This window comes from Atractosteus spatula, chromosome 3 (assembly GCF_055471065.1).
Source record: "Atractosteus spatula isolate fAtrSpa1 chromosome 3, fAtrSpa1.hap1, whole genome shotgun sequence".
Classification (NCBI taxonomy): domain Eukaryota; kingdom Metazoa; phylum Chordata; class Actinopteri; order Semionotiformes; family Lepisosteidae; genus Atractosteus; species Atractosteus spatula.
In genome coordinates, this window is record NC_142708.1 from 59,295,903 (window position 1) to 59,313,678 (window position 17,776).

At 37.1% G+C, this 17,776-nt stretch overlaps 2 protein-coding genes across 2 annotated transcripts in view; one reads left to right on the plus strand and one right to left on the minus strand.

The window, feature by feature from the left end:
• Positions 1 to 17,776, plus strand: part of idua (alpha-L-iduronidase) — a 37,465-nt gene that overhangs the window by 2,007 nt on the left and 17,682 nt on the right. The gene's annotated exons all lie outside the window — the stretch shown is intronic.
• On the minus strand, positions 1,030 to 5,130 carry slc26a1 (solute carrier family 26 member 1). The gene is made up of 2 exons (XM_088910598.1): positions 4,482 to 5,130; positions 1,030 to 4,262 (listed from the first exon to the last, which is right to left on the minus strand). The coding sequence occupies exons 1-2, from the start codon at positions 5,082 to 5,084 to the stop codon at positions 2,739 to 2,741; spliced, it is 2,127 nt and encodes a 708-aa protein (XP_088766724.1). The 5' UTR covers positions 5,085 to 5,130; the 3' UTR covers positions 1,030 to 2,738.

A 17,776-nucleotide genomic window follows, 5' to 3' on the forward strand; every position in this document is an offset into this window, starting at 1 on the left:
GAGGAATTAACAAAATAATTTTTAAAAAGTAAATCTGAAAGGGAAAGTTTACATTTCAGATATTCCTGCATTGTGTATTAGCTGTTAGGTTGTTCCTATTCTGCATGCCAGTGAAAACTAATACAAGGAAGTGGTGATTGAGCACGTCTTTCAGTTGTTCATCAATTTTGTGTGGTAAATACATGATCCTTTCGTGTCCTAATGGACTCCCAGAAAAAAAACACATTCCAATATACCACAAATGTGCTTTTTGCTGTGCTAGTGTAGTGTTACATACAGTATATACAAAGTTTTGCTGACTGGAGCTTCTTTAATAAATTTAGTGCAGGTTTTGTATAAATGGCAGCATAAAAGGCAAGTATCCAGCCTTGTTCAATAGAGGATGTTGTATTCTCTGTGTTAATTTAGCCCCTGACCTCTGTTCTGCAAACTGACTGCTAATGTATTTAGTTCATGCTGTGGTTTCATTATGAAGTCTTTCACTTAACAAAAAATCTCCTTAGTTAACTGTAAGTCTCTTCTAAAAGAAATTCAGACAGACCCATGGAATGAAGAATGAGAGGTGAAATTCTGTAGAATGCAACAGTGGTCAAACATATTATTAAATTAACAGATGCTGCAGAGTTATGTACAGTATACAGTTTATACTGTAGATTGTAATTGCTAATATGGTATGCTAACTTTTGTTAAAATCTGGCTGTCGGAAATAAAATGAAGAAAAGCATAGCTCTGGCTTATAAAAATACCATATTAACAAAAATTGCATTTGAACATGTAGCATCTTTAGGTAGCAACAAAGAAAAAGGGTCCACACACCTTCATTTGCTAATCATCAAATTTTAATGATCAAATTTATTGTCAGTTACACATATACACGGAATTGTATGTATCAAGGGGGTTTGTGTTTTTATTTGTTAGAGTGAGCAGCTTTACATTAAATGCCCAGAACATTGGCAAAGCCAAAGTGATGTATCGCAATTCCTTTGTAAAGACATCACAGCAAAACACACACAATTCAGACACTTCATGAGTTTTAGCAGCTGAGAACTTTTATTTATAATCTTTCCTTTGATTCTTGGAATGATTTACAGGTATTAATTTTTAAATCAGAGGTGAAGGGCTTTGTTTACTTCCACGCAGTTTGTTGTGGAACCATTTGATGGAACTGCACTAAACTAGCAATTACCCAGCTTTTGTGAAGAATCTAATTTTTTTTCAATAAATGAATGACATACAGTAGTTGTTTGAAAACTGGACTTGGTTTAAAAATAAATGTATCGGTCAATCTGTTAGTGGAATAACCAAATTTTAAAAAGAATGATAACTGATATAACTGACCATTTAATTATTTATTATTAATTCCAATTTATGATTTTTGTGCAGTATCTAAGATAAAACAGTCTGTCCCCGTCCTGTGTTTTTTTCACTGCATCCGTTCACTGGATATATTAAATTACCATTTCAGGGCTATTTCTAATCACTCGGAGTGTTTCTTTATTAAATGAGTAGATAAGTGAATTTGTTTTAAGTGAAAGTTTTCATTACAAAAATTTCATAATTGTCTTCAATCAAAACCCACTTGTACAGCTGACAGAAGGCTGACTGGGTAATGAGATCAGCACAATGGTGCAGTGTTTCATCCTCTGATCTGTTCGTAGTTCTGTGAATGTTGTGCTTTTATTCCAGAATCCTTGTGTCTCTTTCATAAATACAGCAGAAACTGTGGTAACTTTGCTTGAAAGGAGCTTCAAACAATTTTTTTTCAACTTTTTACAGATATTCTTTATTTTATTGGGATTTAAAAGCAGTGCATTTTGTATATGATGAAATATGTGTCTGATATGTTGTGTATACAGTAATACAGACTCAATACATACATTCACTGAAGCCTGATATGGGGATTTGGCTGATGACAAAATGGTTGTATCTCCTCTGATTTACTGTAGTTCCTGGAGACTCTAAGTTGATGATGATCTAAGTTTTGTTGCCATTATTGTCTGTCCTGGTATACTCTCAAACTAAAATGAAAAAGTACAAAAAACAAAACTTGCAGGTTAATGCCCAGATTGCTATGAAACCTCTGGCACCCCCTACTCTCAGATATTCTAACCTTTGGCATCTATGTATGATACAAAGATAGTGCCAAAGAGAACCAATCTACTGTAGGATTTAGTACTGACATTTAAGAAGAGGCTCTGGCTCTGTGTCGACAGATAAGGCATTATGGTTAAGTTTGTAATTTCCCTGGCTTCTGAGTGTTAAGATAAAGGGCAGAGTGTAAAAGACTGGTAGCAGTCCTTTTTATGAGTTTGACTTTGTCTTGAAGTGATTTGCATGCTTTACTTTATTTTGATTGCTACCCTAAGCCAAGATTCTTGGTCAACTTGATGGTAGCATTTCACAAATTATTCATCAGAAAAAAAAATATTAATTCAAAATAATTATTAATTAAAATTTAATGCTTTAATGCTGAGTTAATACTCAGAAATAAAGTAAAATTATTCAGTAGTTTCTGAAAGGGTACATACAATTAATTATTTTGTATCGACTTTGTAATCAGTGGGAGGAAAATAATTCTAATATAAAGAAGTATGCAACAAAGGCTTACATGAGCTTTTGTTACCTTTTCTCCTGCATCTTGGGTGAATATTAACCTCATCAGTTGCATTGAGTGTTGTTCACAGACATAAATCTTTTGGAACTCCTGTTTATACATACCATTTCCCTTACTGGCAGTGCTACACGACTGATTGACTGACTGCAGCTTCTCTGCTGTTGGCAAAGAGAACAGCACTGTGAACTGAATAAAATGACAAGTTGCTGATATCTTTGTCATCTGTCCCAAAGAAACCCCCACGTTTTAAAGAATCTATCACAGAGGGATTACAGCAGGCTAGGATGATGCTAACACCAACTTCTTTGTACTCTTTGAGAACTCCCTTAAAGGTTACAATCCCTGTGCTGTCCAGGAATGGAATAGAACAGCAGTCTAAGATAATAGTATGAAAGTCCAGCTCTTGGGAAACCAAGCTGGTAGTGACATCTCCATTGTTTTTTTCTAAGCAGTTTACCATGGCCTGCTTGTTAGCCAACTCTTTGGCCTTTTTCTCTGCTTTCCTCCTCTTAGTAACCTCTAGGAAGGGCTCCAGCCCCACAGCCTTGTACAGTGACTTCAGAAAAAAATCCTTGTTTGCGTAGTACAAGGGTGCCTGGAAGCGGAAAATCTTCACTTTTGGCACTACCAGAAGGTTATCGTACTCTCCACTGTCTTCATAGAAGACAGTGTCTTGGATCTGGCTCAGAATGGCCACTTGGGGAACCTGCGTCCGTACCAATATGCAGAGCATGGAGAAGATGACTCCAACCAGCAGTCCCATTTCCACACTGATCAGAGCTGATGATAGCATGGTGACGGACCAGACAATGGCATCCACCTTGTTAAGGTGCCATTGCTTGGGCACATCCCGAAACTTGCGCAGGGCACCTCTCAAGCTGACAATGATAATGCAGGCCAGAACACACTTCTGCAGGGAGTAGAAGAGAGGTGCAAAGACTAGGAGGATCAGAAGGACGACTAAAGCACTAATAATGCTGGAAACCTGTGTTTGGCAGCCGGTGGAGTCTTTCACCATGGTTTTGGCCAAAGCCGCGCTGGTGGTGAAGCAGTGGAAGAAGGATGGTATGATGTTGCAAAACCCTATAGCCATCATCTCTTGGTTCGGTCTGACTGTATAGCCATTCTTCTTGGCAAACATCTCGGAGAGTGAAACTGTGAACGCAAAGCTGATCACGGCAAGAGGAATGGCATCATACGCCACCCTTGGCATCAGCTCAAAACTAGGTACCTTTGGGGGAATGAAACCTGTTGGAATTGCCCCTGAGATACTGGAGCCATACAATCCATTGAGATTGGTAAAATGGGACACCAGCGTTGCCACTGTCACCACCACCAGCTCAGTTGGTAAAGGGATCTTCAGGCGGTCCTTGTAGCGCTCGCCAAGCTCCTTTGCTCCCACCAGCACTGCGATGCAGATGGCACTAGTGATCATATCACAGAAGTTTGTCTTGTGGATATTCTTGAAGATATTGATCCAGGTGACGATTACAGTGCCAAATCCCTGGTGGCGTGGGATCTTGAGACCCAGTAGGTATTTGGCTTGCACAGTGAGAATTGTGAGTGAGGCACCGGTAGCAAAGCCATCCAGCATTGGTGCAGATAGATACACTGAAACAAAGCCCAGCTGGAAGACAGCCATCAGCACCTAGGATGAAATAAAATTCTTGTGTAAGCCATGAAAGTTTTTGCATTGTATGTTTATGAATTTAATCTTCCATGTACACCCACAAAAGTATTCACAGTTTAGTTTGCTGTTACTATATTGATGAGTTATTATGGAAATTTCTTGCTTATTACAAAGTGAATGAAGAGCATTTTGACACCACTAATAGAGACCTTCATATTATTTAGAACCTGACTTTACCTGGTAAACTCCAGCTAGAAATGTCAAGGCCGCAGCAATGCTGATGGCATAACACTCTTTCCCACATTCCATGCTTAAATCCCCCAGGGTTAAGTTAACGGCAGAGACATTAGAGGTACCATTACTGTTCCATACGTCTCCAGAGTTCAGAGTGTCTGCCTTGTTGTCCTCACTCAGATCAAACCCAGCCATATACATCTCTCGGTCCACAACCTGACCAACCATGAGGCTCATCAGGCTGAATATTCCCACAGACACGTGCCGAGAGGTGCCCATGAAGAAATAAATGATGTTAGCAAAAAAGGAAGTATACAAGCCATAGATTGGCTGAAGCCCAGCCAAAAGACAGTAGGCTATTGCCTGGGGAACAAGGATAATCCCCACGATGAGGCCTGACATGACATCACCCCAGACATACTCCTTAAATTTGTATTTGGGCAGCCACTGGACCACAGGAAAGAAGCCTGTGACATTGCTTTTCAGCTTTTTCGCTGAGCAGGAGAAGCTGCTGCTCAGTTTTTTTCGCAGTACTGCCTTCAGATCCCTTCTCCTGCGTGTTCTTCTCTCCAGATGGCAGACATTTTCACTGCCCTCGTCCTCCATTCTCTGCAAGAGCCCTGGCTCGTCACTGCAATGTTAAGACCAGCTCCTGAAATGATAAACAATTCATAGTGAACCAGAGTGACTGGTTGGTCACTGGTGAGTTACAAATACAGCACTCTTACGTACATTTTGATCTACTAAATTTTGAATTTTGTATTCCAGACGTGTTAAGCAAAAACCTTGCAGATAAAAAGCTTTCAACCTGGGAAAAGTGTCCGCAAACATTCATGACTTATCCATTATCTTCAGTTTACAGTTTTCTTTTCCTGAAGGCTTTTACAACTTTCCACAGATACTTTTGTAATTTTATTGAAATTTTAAAATAGTGCAATTTATTATATGATCAATACAATCATAAAGTGGAAATAAGAAATTATTTTTTCAGCACCATAAATATTGATTACTATTCCATCTAAGGCAAAGTTCTATTTTTTCTTAATGTGATACTTGTAATAGTTCTCAGTGAGTATAATGATTACAGCTATTATTGAAAATTATTGCAACATGTAGAGGACTGAGATCTCAGCTGAATTCCACTTTTTTATAATTTTACAGCAGCATTTATTTCCACACAGAATGCACCCAAATAAGTTGCATTTTTAGGGCTGTAGACTTTATATGAACCAAATACTAATGTTAAATATTTGCTGTGGGCACAATAAATAACATGAGGAAAAAGAAATTCTAAGTGTTTAAATAGCTGCTCTGTTCTTGGGAACCGTGCCCTGAGAAACAGCATCATGAATATAAAATGTATTTGTTGATCTAAAAAGCTTAATGTAAAATCAAGCTTTACACAGTTTAGTGTATTAAAATGAAAAACCAGAAAACATTGTGCTGAGACCATCCTGACACATTAAGCAAATGTATTTTGAGATCTGTGAATTTGGTGTCCTCACAGATCAGACCCTAAAAAAACACAGATACTGGGTCACATATTCATGTATATACAAATATGGAAGTGTTGACAGAAAAGTAAACAATTTCACTGTGCATGCAGGCACTTAATTTAAAAACTGAGGGGCTTTAGCAACCACACATACAGCACACATTTATGTCCTCTAATGTGATTTTTAGTGCCCCATTGTTACTGTATCACCCAGATATTGTTTAAAATAGAGAAGCTAACTGGCACAAAACTTTTTAAGCATTTGTGAGAGAGTGTTATACGAAACATTTTCAGGCCATTCATCTGGCTTACCTTTGTGGACGTGATTTAAAAAAATTGTTGCCTGTGCTTCAGCTATGAGACCGTGCTTCAGCATAAAGGTTTGCTATCAGCATGACAATCTAACTATCATGAACCTGAATTACATTTGTAAATTGTACTTAATTGAGCACAAGCAAGAGTGTAATTGTCCTTATCTCTACGAGTAGGAAGGCAAATCTCAAAATAAAAGAAACATCTGTCACTTAATTATAAAATCAGAATTAACTTGATGGGGTTAATGACATAATTTTGTATTGAGGTTCTAAAGACTTTCAAGCAGGAATGTTGCTTTTGCAGTCCATTTTTATGGACTCTTTGTGCATCAGTATACATACGTAATACTATTCGTAAATGTTCTCTAAGCAATAATTTTATAGACCTCAGATACTGAAGTACTTTACATATAGGAAAAGACCCATTTCACCACAGTGCAAGCAGCCCAGCTACTGTGCATATCAGATCAGGTGGAGAATTGAGAAATTGCTTTACCAAGTGAATTAAGGGTCCTTAGGGAGGACAGACTTAGCTTGCTTGCATATTTTTAATGTGACCATGTAGTGAGGATGTTGTTTTTTCACAGCACAGTGTCAGTGGGCACCATTGTGGAACACTGGGTTAGGAAGTCAGGCCCATAGGAAAGAGCACCACCTTCAGGTTCACCAACACCACTTACAGCAGCTACAGTACCTGGTTTTCCTTGGGGGTCTCCTCTCCCAGTACCCCCAGGTCTAGCCTGGCTTAGCTTCTGAGACCTGACGAGATCAGGCTAGAGACTGGAAATTACGCTGTTAAATCCTGGTCTGCGACACCAACTCTAATGGTTAGACACTCGGCAAGACCTGGTCTAAATGATGCACAAAGATAGTGGAACGTACAGGTGATTGGTTTATATCTCTTTGTACTCTAGTCATTGCTTTGGCGATTTCTTGGCTTCCATAACAAATAACAGATTTCCTCTTTAGAAATGTGCACAAGGCATCAACAGTAACCTGAAAATTTTTTGCTTCTGATCATCATTTAGATACTTTATTGATCCCGTGAGGGAAATTGCAGTGCAACAGCAGCTTAACACAGACAACACAGAAACAGTGTAACGAATGATACAAAAATAATAATCATAATAATAATACAATACAATCAGTACAGTGAGAAGTGCACTAAGAAGAGTTACTCACAGTCCAGAACACACAAAGAACAAACCAGAACAGAACAGTACACAAAAAAGTTGTATTGCACAATATGAATATAAATATAAATGTATTGCACAGGTCTCTGGCATGTATTGCACAAAAACAGTTGTAAATGGGAAAAGAAAAAGAACAGATGTATCAGTTTATTTTTTTCCTGCTTAAATTAAGCCAGTTTAGTTTTTTTCCTGTTTTTTGCACTTTCTGATGGTATCTCACTTAATTCCTGAAAGTATAACAGCATGCATATCATACAGAGACATCTCAGGCTCACACATGTTGCCTACAATAGCTACTGATCTGAAATAACCCTAAAAACTGCTTGTTTGTTCATAGACAAAAGATTAACTTAGGCTAAAACCTTCATACCCTATTATATCATATTTCTGCTTATTAATGATCTTCCTTGACTCTTGGAGTAAATACGTCTTGAACTGTGAAAAGAATTAATACCAAATTCTATACCTTCTCACTCATAAGAGCAGATACAAGTTTTAGAAGACAAAAGCAATCATTTAACATTTTAAGTAAAAATGAAGTATTTTCAAATAATGTGTTCTAGGCTCTTTATAACTGTACTCCCAGTACCCCAAATTTGAGATCTGTAAACATGTACAGATACTTTCACTTTTTGTGTATTCAAATTTACTGCTTTAGTTCTTGAAACACACATCATAGTTACAAAAAGTGAAGCTAATATTTTCTAACTGCATATTTAGCTTTACATAAAGGTGACATGACATCCAACAGCATGAGATCAGCAGTCCTTGTTTGCAGGATAGCAGCTTGTCATGACAGAAGTTATCTTAGGATTTCCAAGGAAATGGATCAATTGAGACACTTTCTCAGCGATTGCAAAAGAGCAGTCATTTAGTTCATGACAGGTGGTTGCTCTGACTGTGGCAGAATTGTAAATGATTTAATTTATTGTTGTGTATCAATGCATTGTATTTATGTCTTTCCCCTTACGAACTCAATGGAATGTGAAAAGTGTTAATATATTTTTACATGTATATCTGAAACACTTTTAAATAGTAGATGCTACTCTGTTATTATTTCTTTCAAAATCAGCTATTGTATGTGGCCTCAGTAATAAAGAATGGCTATTGCATTAAAAGTGTTTAGATGTTTTCAAATTATATAATGAGCATCAAAATAAACGTATACTCTAACTACATCAAATTCAAAAAGTTATTATTAGGAAGATGACTTTTTGTAGCAGGTGCACTGGCATTTATTGAACAGGCAAGATGGGTAAATGAATTAAGCTAGATAACATTTGTCATCAACAGAATTGATCAACAGCAGGTATCCTGTGAAAGTCACAGGCTGGTAACATGTGTGACCGCTAGTAGAATTAATGCAAGCTGTACATATGCTAACGCATACATTAGCAGATGGTGTCTGCAAGGGTTTTGTGCTCCATTCCTCAGAGTCTGGACAAGCAGGTGCCTCTTCAAAAGTCTGAGCCCTAGATTCTCCCTGTCGTCCCAACTTTTGTGGCACATTTTCAGAGGGGCTCAAGTGTAGCAAGCAGGGCACTCATAACATACCTGTTACTTTCTCATTTTGCAAAAACGTTCCTGCTCCATGAGCAGCATGAGGATGTGTATTGTTCTAGCAGCAAGTGAGGTTCTCAGACTTGATCAATGCAGTGCGTGTAGTGCAAGTTGGCAGGAGGGTCTAGCTGCTACCATTTGAGTACTATAGCAGTTAGGCCCTCCTGCAAACAGGTATATATGGACCTCACTATTGATTTATCTGTTGTACACAACAATTAGCATATCATTCTGCACACCTGCATCATACTAACTGATGTCCATTACAACAATGTATACAAAATTGATTAATTACTAAAAAGGATCTGGCCCCACCACTGTACTGTAGCTCCTACATACTGTACCAATGGCATGGGAGCATTGTTCTCTTGATAAGGGACATATGTTGGTTACTTTCTGCATTTTTCTTTTCTTGTTTTTCTTACTTGACATTTTACAGGTTAAATCAGCATTTCCCTTGGGCGTGTCATTATGGGTTCTTAAAAAATAGGCAGGTCCTAGCAAACAGACACACAAAACGCAGCTGTAAGGTTTACAAACACACTAGTGCCTTTATTTACAGTGCATGAAATTGAAACTACAAACTAAACACCAAAACAAAACAATAGCTTAAGTTATTTGAGCTCCAGACTACAATTCTTGAAGTACCTAACTAAAGTGGCCGAGCAACATAACTGCTTACCAGTCTCCAAATAAACAATTCTCAAAACCAGTCTCTCAGATTTTTCTCAAATTCTTTCAGCTAAACATCTCTCTCTCCGAATCTTTTCACCAATCTTCCAAAAACTCAGTTTCATTTGTCCTTATTGATGCATCCAGGGATTTGGGGTTTGGGGTTCAGCTCCCCTCAAACTGACTGTTTTAAAAGCGAGAAGCAGAGGCTTCTTATGTCAGTCACCTGGCCAATTGAATCCCTGCAACAGGTTAGGTGACTGATAACAGCAGCTCGTTCCCCCAGAGGAATCGGACAGTGCATATAAAAATATTGCAACACACATCCCCCCTCCTCACACTCTAATACACAAGCACATTATTATTGATGTTATGAACATTATGACTGTGAAACATGAAGGTCTTGCTCAGCTACACTCAGACGTTCTCCGGTTTTATTTTTTTACATCAACCAAACTTGAAAAATATTGTGCAACAAATACCATTCCCACATAAGGAGTCTCAAAGTATGAGGGTTACCTGTATTTTGTGTGTAGCCCAATACTTGGGTAGCATGACAAAACTAATATATTAAGTTTTCTTTTCTTCAGTCTTTTCCAGAAGTACGCAACATTCCATTTAATGTCTAGAGGCACACCAGTGTGCACCAATAGAGACCGTTGGGTTGAATGATCTCTGTAAAACCAATTCTTTCACTGCTGAGGTGATTTAGTGGTTATGCATTAATCTGAGTCACTCCAGTGTGTCAAGGTCAGTCATGAATGATCAATTGATCAATAACATTTGAACAATATCCATAATACATTTACTTATTTTACTAACACCACACATGTTGTGTTAAAAGAGCAACAGCTTTTTTCATGCTTATTAGTCTATCATCATTGTCAGGTGCTGGTGATAGACTCGGCCCCAAAAGATCACTAACATCATGAGAGCAATGTTCACTTTAGTGCATCGCCTGCAAAGATTCAAGGATTTCTGAAAACATGCAGAAGGAAACTTCGAGATAAAAACTGATTTTGAAATGACTGAGTTTGTGTCAGTATTGCTGATTATACTCGGTTATGATAGGAATCCAATTCCTGCCCCCAAGTTACCATCCATTTATAATATTTGCATTGTGTACACAAGTATCCATCTTAGGGTACTGTTTCAGTTTTTACTTGGGACACATGAACTCAGTCACTATATGTGGCCAACCTGGCAGCCCCCTTCTGGTGAACATGCATGCCTGTTTTCATCAAGTAATTATCTTGTTTGATTATTCCTCCAAGGTCCTGGTAATTATAATAAATGCAAATTTGGTTCTTAGATGTGTCTTTCAATCTCCATAAGTCATTTCATTAAAAAAACTTCTAACATGCAAATGATAATTGTAACTATAAATATTTTTGTTCAGAAGAATTTAATAAAATCATTTGTAAATTATAACTTTTTTTATTTGGCTAGCACGTTTATTCTAAAGGACTCACAGTTGAATTATACAGCAATAAATTAGCTGGCTAATTTTACTCTAACTTTCAAGTTAAGAGTCCAGAGCTGTTGTATTTTTGTTTAACAAAAAAGTCCAGATTTAAGATACCACAACAGTTGAACTGGAGTAGGTTAACTTTTTACAAGATTAAATATGTATTGCTCATTGCAAGACTAAAAATTCTTAATTAAAATTACAGAAGTTGTCAAATTAGCTGCCTCTGTTTACCAGATTATCCAATACTTTGTCTAATCTAGAATAGACAAATTAAATAATGATAGATTAACTATTACCATAGCACATCTGCTCCAGGTTTCTGGAAGTTTTATAAGACCAATTGTCTTCTCTTGAATAGCATGCACTGATTCTTCTTTCAATTCTAAAACATAAATTTCAAATGCAATCGTTAAACAATGGCCCTTGTAATGTACACAGAAAAGCAACTCACCCACTCAGAGCTTGTAGCTCCTTGTCAGAAGATTGCAGAACTAAGACACATTGTGAGATCAGGAGATGGGAGGGAGAGATGGGAGGGAGAGAGGTGGAGAAAAACAGAGACAAGGGATTCATGCACTCCTGCTTCTCATACAGTCTCGCTCTGAGGGAATGAGTAGTGAGCTAGTGACCTAAGTAGCACCCTGTGAGGATGTGTTTCATGTGATATTCATAAAATCGTGGGCAGTGCCTTTCCTAACAGCAAGTAATATTATAGGCTATTTGAATAGGGGGTGTGGATGGATCACCGATGTGGCTAGCCTGTTTTTCTCTCTTTTTAATGCACTAAAATCCTTTTTTGGATTTAGCCCTCATGCAGTCTGATCAAGGGCAATAGGGCAGTACAAGTCAATATTTTACTGACTAACCTGCCTTATCTTTCAAACCAATGCTTTCCTGTTTTTGGTAGACAGCCATGCTGAAGCAATTGCAGTGCAGATATGTCAGTGTACCACCTGTATTTTGTTTGCCTGAAGCAAAAGTTAGTTACAAGCTTGTGTAGACTTGGGTTTATCTACATTTCATTTAACAATAGCAATGTGTTTTGCTCCATTGATGAGCAATGCAATGGGTAATTAGTTCTAAAACATCGCTTGCTGATGTTAGGATATTCAAGTGATATTCAGGTTGAGCCCACATTGTGTAGGAGGTGCACCAGTAGCTTGACAAATCAGAAGACTTGTTAAAACTGATAAGAATAGGTCATGTCCTGTATTTGAGTATTTTGAAATCTAAGATTAGTTCATCTTTTTTATTTTCTTTTACATTGAAATTCAAGTCACATAGTTGTTTTTCAACAAGGATATAAAAAGTGTTTTCTTCTTTCAGAGACCAGATGGATGCCCTATTTTAAAGGCCTGGTGCATCTCTTCTCTAATGTAGTTATTTTAAAGGCATACACAGGCTACATGATGCGGAGGTTATTTTGAACTTAGCATTGAAGTGCCAACTCTGCTTTCTAATGCATCTCTTTGTCCAAATCCACTTCTATTGGAGTTTTTCTGAGTCCTGGCTTAAGCCTGTTCGCAACACATTTGTCACTCCTCAGTGTGGTTTAAAATGTCCTGCTGAATTCACTCTCCATAAGAAAATGAAACTCGGCAAAATAAAAAAGTTTGCAATGTATGTGTTTTCCCTGTTGTGAGTTTACTCTCACATATGTACTGCTCCTTGATAAATTAGAGAAAATATATTCTGATTCATGTTTTAAAGCCATGTGAAAAGGAGGATTGAAAAAAAGACTACCTTCACACTGCAAGAAACATTAAAGCTGCTGACCAACCAAAGCCAATTGGTTTGCTGTGCCAGTAGTACACTTTAAACACTTGATCTATTGCTGGAATCACAAGAGACATTCTGTTTGAATTCCGTTTGAATCAATTGCTGGATGATACGGAGAGAGACATACATCCACGTGAAAAGTGTGCTTTCATTTCTGTAAATGTCTTGTTAGGTATTGAAGCAGAAACTGTGACTGAACATGTGACACTGCCTTCTTTGTTATATAGTGGGTATAACTGATTTTTCTATTACCATGGATAAATGAGTGTGCTGTTTCTGGAATGACAGCACGCATCCTCAATTAAAAACATGAATGGAAAATAACTCACTACTACTTTTGAAAGCACTGTCTCCTGTACAACCTTATAAATCTGGGATTGAAAAGAAAAAGCCTTTTGGAAATTTTGTAATATTAATCTCTGAGATGGAACTTTTGGTACCTCTTAATAGATTGCCTAGAGGCCTTTACTTTTTCTAAAATGCTGTTAACTTTTCATATGAAATTTTAATGGGCCATATAATGGAAAGCATCTATTCAAACTTTTTACAGGTATGAAAGGTTTTAATTTTAATTTCTAATTTTAACTTTTAAATCATTGTGATTGTTTTCATCCTCTCAATTTAAACGTTTAAGAAGTACTTCAGAATCACAGTGACTTATCAATGAGAGATGACTCGGACTATAGCTATCATAATCACAGCAGCAGTAACTTCGTGGGAGGAAGTAGGATCACATTGGTCATAGTTAAGAATGTCTGCATAAAAGCTGGAGACTGAAGTCTAATTCTAACTCACTGTGCAATAGTCCTTCACGTGACTCACAAATGAAGCATTTGATTTACAATTTTGCCTGTGACTATTAGTGCTCCTACTGTGTTGATTTCAATTGGGGTGCTTATAAATGACGCAGTTTGTCTGCTTACAAAAAAATGTAATCTCAGCAGTTACATGGCACATGCTTTATGATACTCTGTACCTAATGACTGAGAAAATAATTCTGCTTTTTTGTTTTTTTAAAGGAGCGGTATGAATCATCAAAAGAACATATGTATTAGTTAGACTGCAGCAAAACTGAATTACATTTTAAACAGTGCAAAGCATATAACATGTAACTATGTTTTAAGCAGGACCACCACAGTAACTACCCTGGATGCTGACTGTAAGCAAAAACCATCATGCATTAAATAGTAAAAAAAAAAGGTAAAGTCCACACCAGAGCTACTACAGCTCATCGGACCTGAACTCATCCATCTTTCTGTATCGTTAAGAGGACAAAAGAAAACACGACCCCCGAGGCAGTTTACCATGTTGATAGCCGGGTGGACAGGAGCAACTGGGGTAAAGTACCTTGTCCAGGCACAACAGCGGTGTCTGCAGCAGGGATTAGAACATACTGTACAATACACGGCTATGTACGGGTCCAGTGTTTTTTGTTTTGTTGCAAGTTCAGAAATTATTGTAGTAATAGTCAGAAAACTTTTCTGACGAATGACAGCTGAATATTTTAAATTGCAATGGCTCATGCCATTTTCCTAGTGCAGTATCAGCCCTGTGAGGTTTTCACTCCTATATACATTATAACACAAAAAACAAGATTACAAGAAAAGTGGGATTAAGTAGTGATACTCTTTGATTTCATAAATATGGTAAAAGGACATGTTTTTAAACGTCTGACTAGGTTTTTAGCAGATAATTGAAAACATTGGATTCATCCTTGACTGAAGACCCAGACATCCATCCATTTTCTAACCATTTCGTCTAGTTCCGAGTTGTGGGGCACCTGTAGACTATCCTGCTAAGCAGCAGGCGCGTGGATGGCACATCAGTCTAGCAATTGAACCCAGAACCCAGAGCCCCTGCACTGTGAAGTAGCAATGCTAGCCACTGCACCAATGTACCACCCCAAATCCAGACATTACTTCTGTTATGGCGTCTGCTGAGTAGCACACAATAAGATGATATCTACTGACCTAAGCTTAACTCACAGGCATGGTTTTTATTTTGTATTAGTTTTTGATTGCTAGTGTTTCTCAATTTAAGAGTAGTCTGGCCAAACGTAAGTTATTATTATAAGTAAAACCCCTTTTTCTGTTAAATGGTTGCATAAGCCTAGTTCCTTTAGGTCATCTTTCAGTGTGGTGTGAGGGATGATTTCACGAGAGCTGTTCTTTCCTTTCCTCTGTTCCTAAATGTCAGATACAGTAGCTACACTGCTGGAAACTACTGTCTCACACCGTGATGCAACTCATCATAATATTATTCCTTTACATTCAGTTTTCATGTTCTTTAATGTTACATCTTCATAGCTGACAAAATATTTAGCTGTTATTTTTATTACTCTGTACAGCTCTGATTTTACTAAAGGAATAATAGTATGTGTGCATGTACATAATTGATGAATTGATGATGCAGCTGCATCTTTAAAACATTAATTTGGATATGATTATATTATGGTCTTATCACTTTGCATGTATCAGTTAATGTATGAGAGTAGTCTAATACCTGTCTGAATTGAATCCTAAGGCTTTTTCAGTTTCTGTCACACAGTATTTTAGTTTTCATACAGGCAATTGTTACTGGTATACCATAGTACAGTGTTCCGTTTAAAATTTACAGTGGGGGGCTTTATTATAAACATATAAGGAACTTGTAAAACTAATTTAATAATACAAATTATGGGATATTTACGTAAAGACACAAGCTTGTGTGAGTGATTCTAATGCATTGAAGAAAAATAATTTAGGAACATTATTTGTAGACTATGTATCCTGGTTATCTGTATCATAGAGCCTCATATGTGCTAGCAACACAGGCCATATCTAAGACTTAGACGACTATCATCCTTTGTTAAAAAGTATTCCTTGGGCAAATTCAAGAAAACGTTTGTAATTTAGTAAATTTTAAATTGTTTGATTAATGTATAATTAATATATGTTTTACTTTCTTCTTGGAAGTACTATCACTGTCTGAATTTCATAATTAATATTTAAAACTTCTCCACAGTGATGTTTGAGTTCAGTCTTTATGGAAAAACTGCACACAATATGAAATTAATTTGCTAAAACTGGACTTAAATTAAATATAATTAACCAATAAAATCTCACACTTTTTCAATATTAGTTCTTCAGTCATTTTAATAAATTAAATAAATGTGCTTTATTAATTAATTAAGTTGTACTGAGTCTTTATTGGTGCTGTTTTTATTGTGAAATTTGAAGAACTAAGGTGAGAAAATATAGAAAGACTGTAAAAAAACATGAGAGATGACCCCAGAAGTTTGACATTACAGCGTCACACACACCGTCACTAATAATCACTCTCGCCCAGGCCATATCAAGCCAGTCTTCATTCATGCTTGCATTCATTTACATAGTTATTGACATGTGCAGCAATTACAATACTCTAAAATGTTTTTAATACTAACTTTGAGATATTGAGAATCCATTAAATAGGCAAACTGCTTTGCTTTTTCTGCATTTTTTTTCCTTTCTAATTCCACATAAGCTAATCATATCTACATTTAAACATGAGAATTGAAAACCAGAGCAGGGTGTTGAAGTTGTTCAATCATAAATAAGAAGCCCTGAGGAATTATAGCTCATACAGTATGTAAACAATGACCAGCATGTTCTTTGAGTAATACTTTCTGTCCTCGTGCACCTCCGGTTATGTTTATGTCTCAGTAGTTGCTGCTTCTGTTGAGAACATACTATAGGCTGCAAGAGAATGCAAAATGATATATCCTTCTCTGTAAAAAAAGACATAAAGGCTTACCCTTTTCATCTAAGCCTTTTCTCTTTGTTGCTGCTGTCTGTTCCATGCCTTCGTTGCTGGGGGATGCCATCTGCTCTGGCTGAGGTCTGCAACAGAGCGCCAGTCTGCCGGTAGTGGATGCTTCAGCAAGACGTAGGCCTCATTCTCCTGTCAGAGAGCAGTAGGCCTTCCTCTGCAGGGACAGTTGCCATGGATACTTATGTTATTACTGCACTTGCCACACAGATCAATGGTAAAGGGAGTCTCTGAATAAAAAGTACCAGACGGTGTTTTTAAGTCCTAGAAACCTACCAACGCTACAGATCCTCAATGAAGCCACCATCTTAAGTCTCTTATATTAAAATTAGTGCAAGTATTTTGCAGACAAAGTGCACAACTAATTGTAATAGCAATTAATGATTGCATCTCACCAGTAAATGTCTTTCCTCTGTTTTTTGTGATATTGCACACATGTAGAATACATACATGAGTTTAAATAATCATGGGGAAACACTGGTATGTGGAGGTGCCAATGTAAGACTGGGCTTTCTCAAAATGACAAGCTTTGTCTGGGTGTTCACTTTCTAAGACACAAAGATTTAGGCACAATTTAATTGGTATATAGATTGAAGATGAAGGGTTGTGAATGAGATATCAATGTAGTTCTGACCTACAAAAAATTAGAGCACATTAGGATAAGGTTGGAATATTTAGATTTTAAGTCTAAAGAGTGCCTCTTCTGACACTGCTTCTCTGCTGTATGAAATGTGGTGAAGGACTGTTGTATCTGGAATCATACTCTCCTACTATTTCATCTTTAAAAAGGTAAAGGTTAACGATTCTCTAAAATGTTTTATTTTAAAAAGACGATATCCAAAATTACTTCTCCAAAGCTTCTTATGCTTGTGTGTTGTCTAAAACGTACTAAAACTTTTAAGTACTCTTTAGTTCAACAAAATAATTCTTGATTAATTCTTTAATGATCTTCTCATTTCATAACGTAGTTTAGTGTTTGGTGATTACAGGTTTATGGTGCCCTGTAATGACAGCATACCAGAGTA

Coding starts and splice junctions, on each gene's coding strand:
- slc26a1 (XM_088910598.1), bottom strand. CDS start 5,084: ATGGAGGACGAGGGCAGTGAAAATGTCTGCCATCTGGAGAGAAGAACA. Junction 4,263..4,481: donor TTCTAGCTGGAGTTTACCAG/GTAAAGTCAGGT, acceptor ATTTCATCCTAG/GTGCTGATGGCTGTCTTCCA.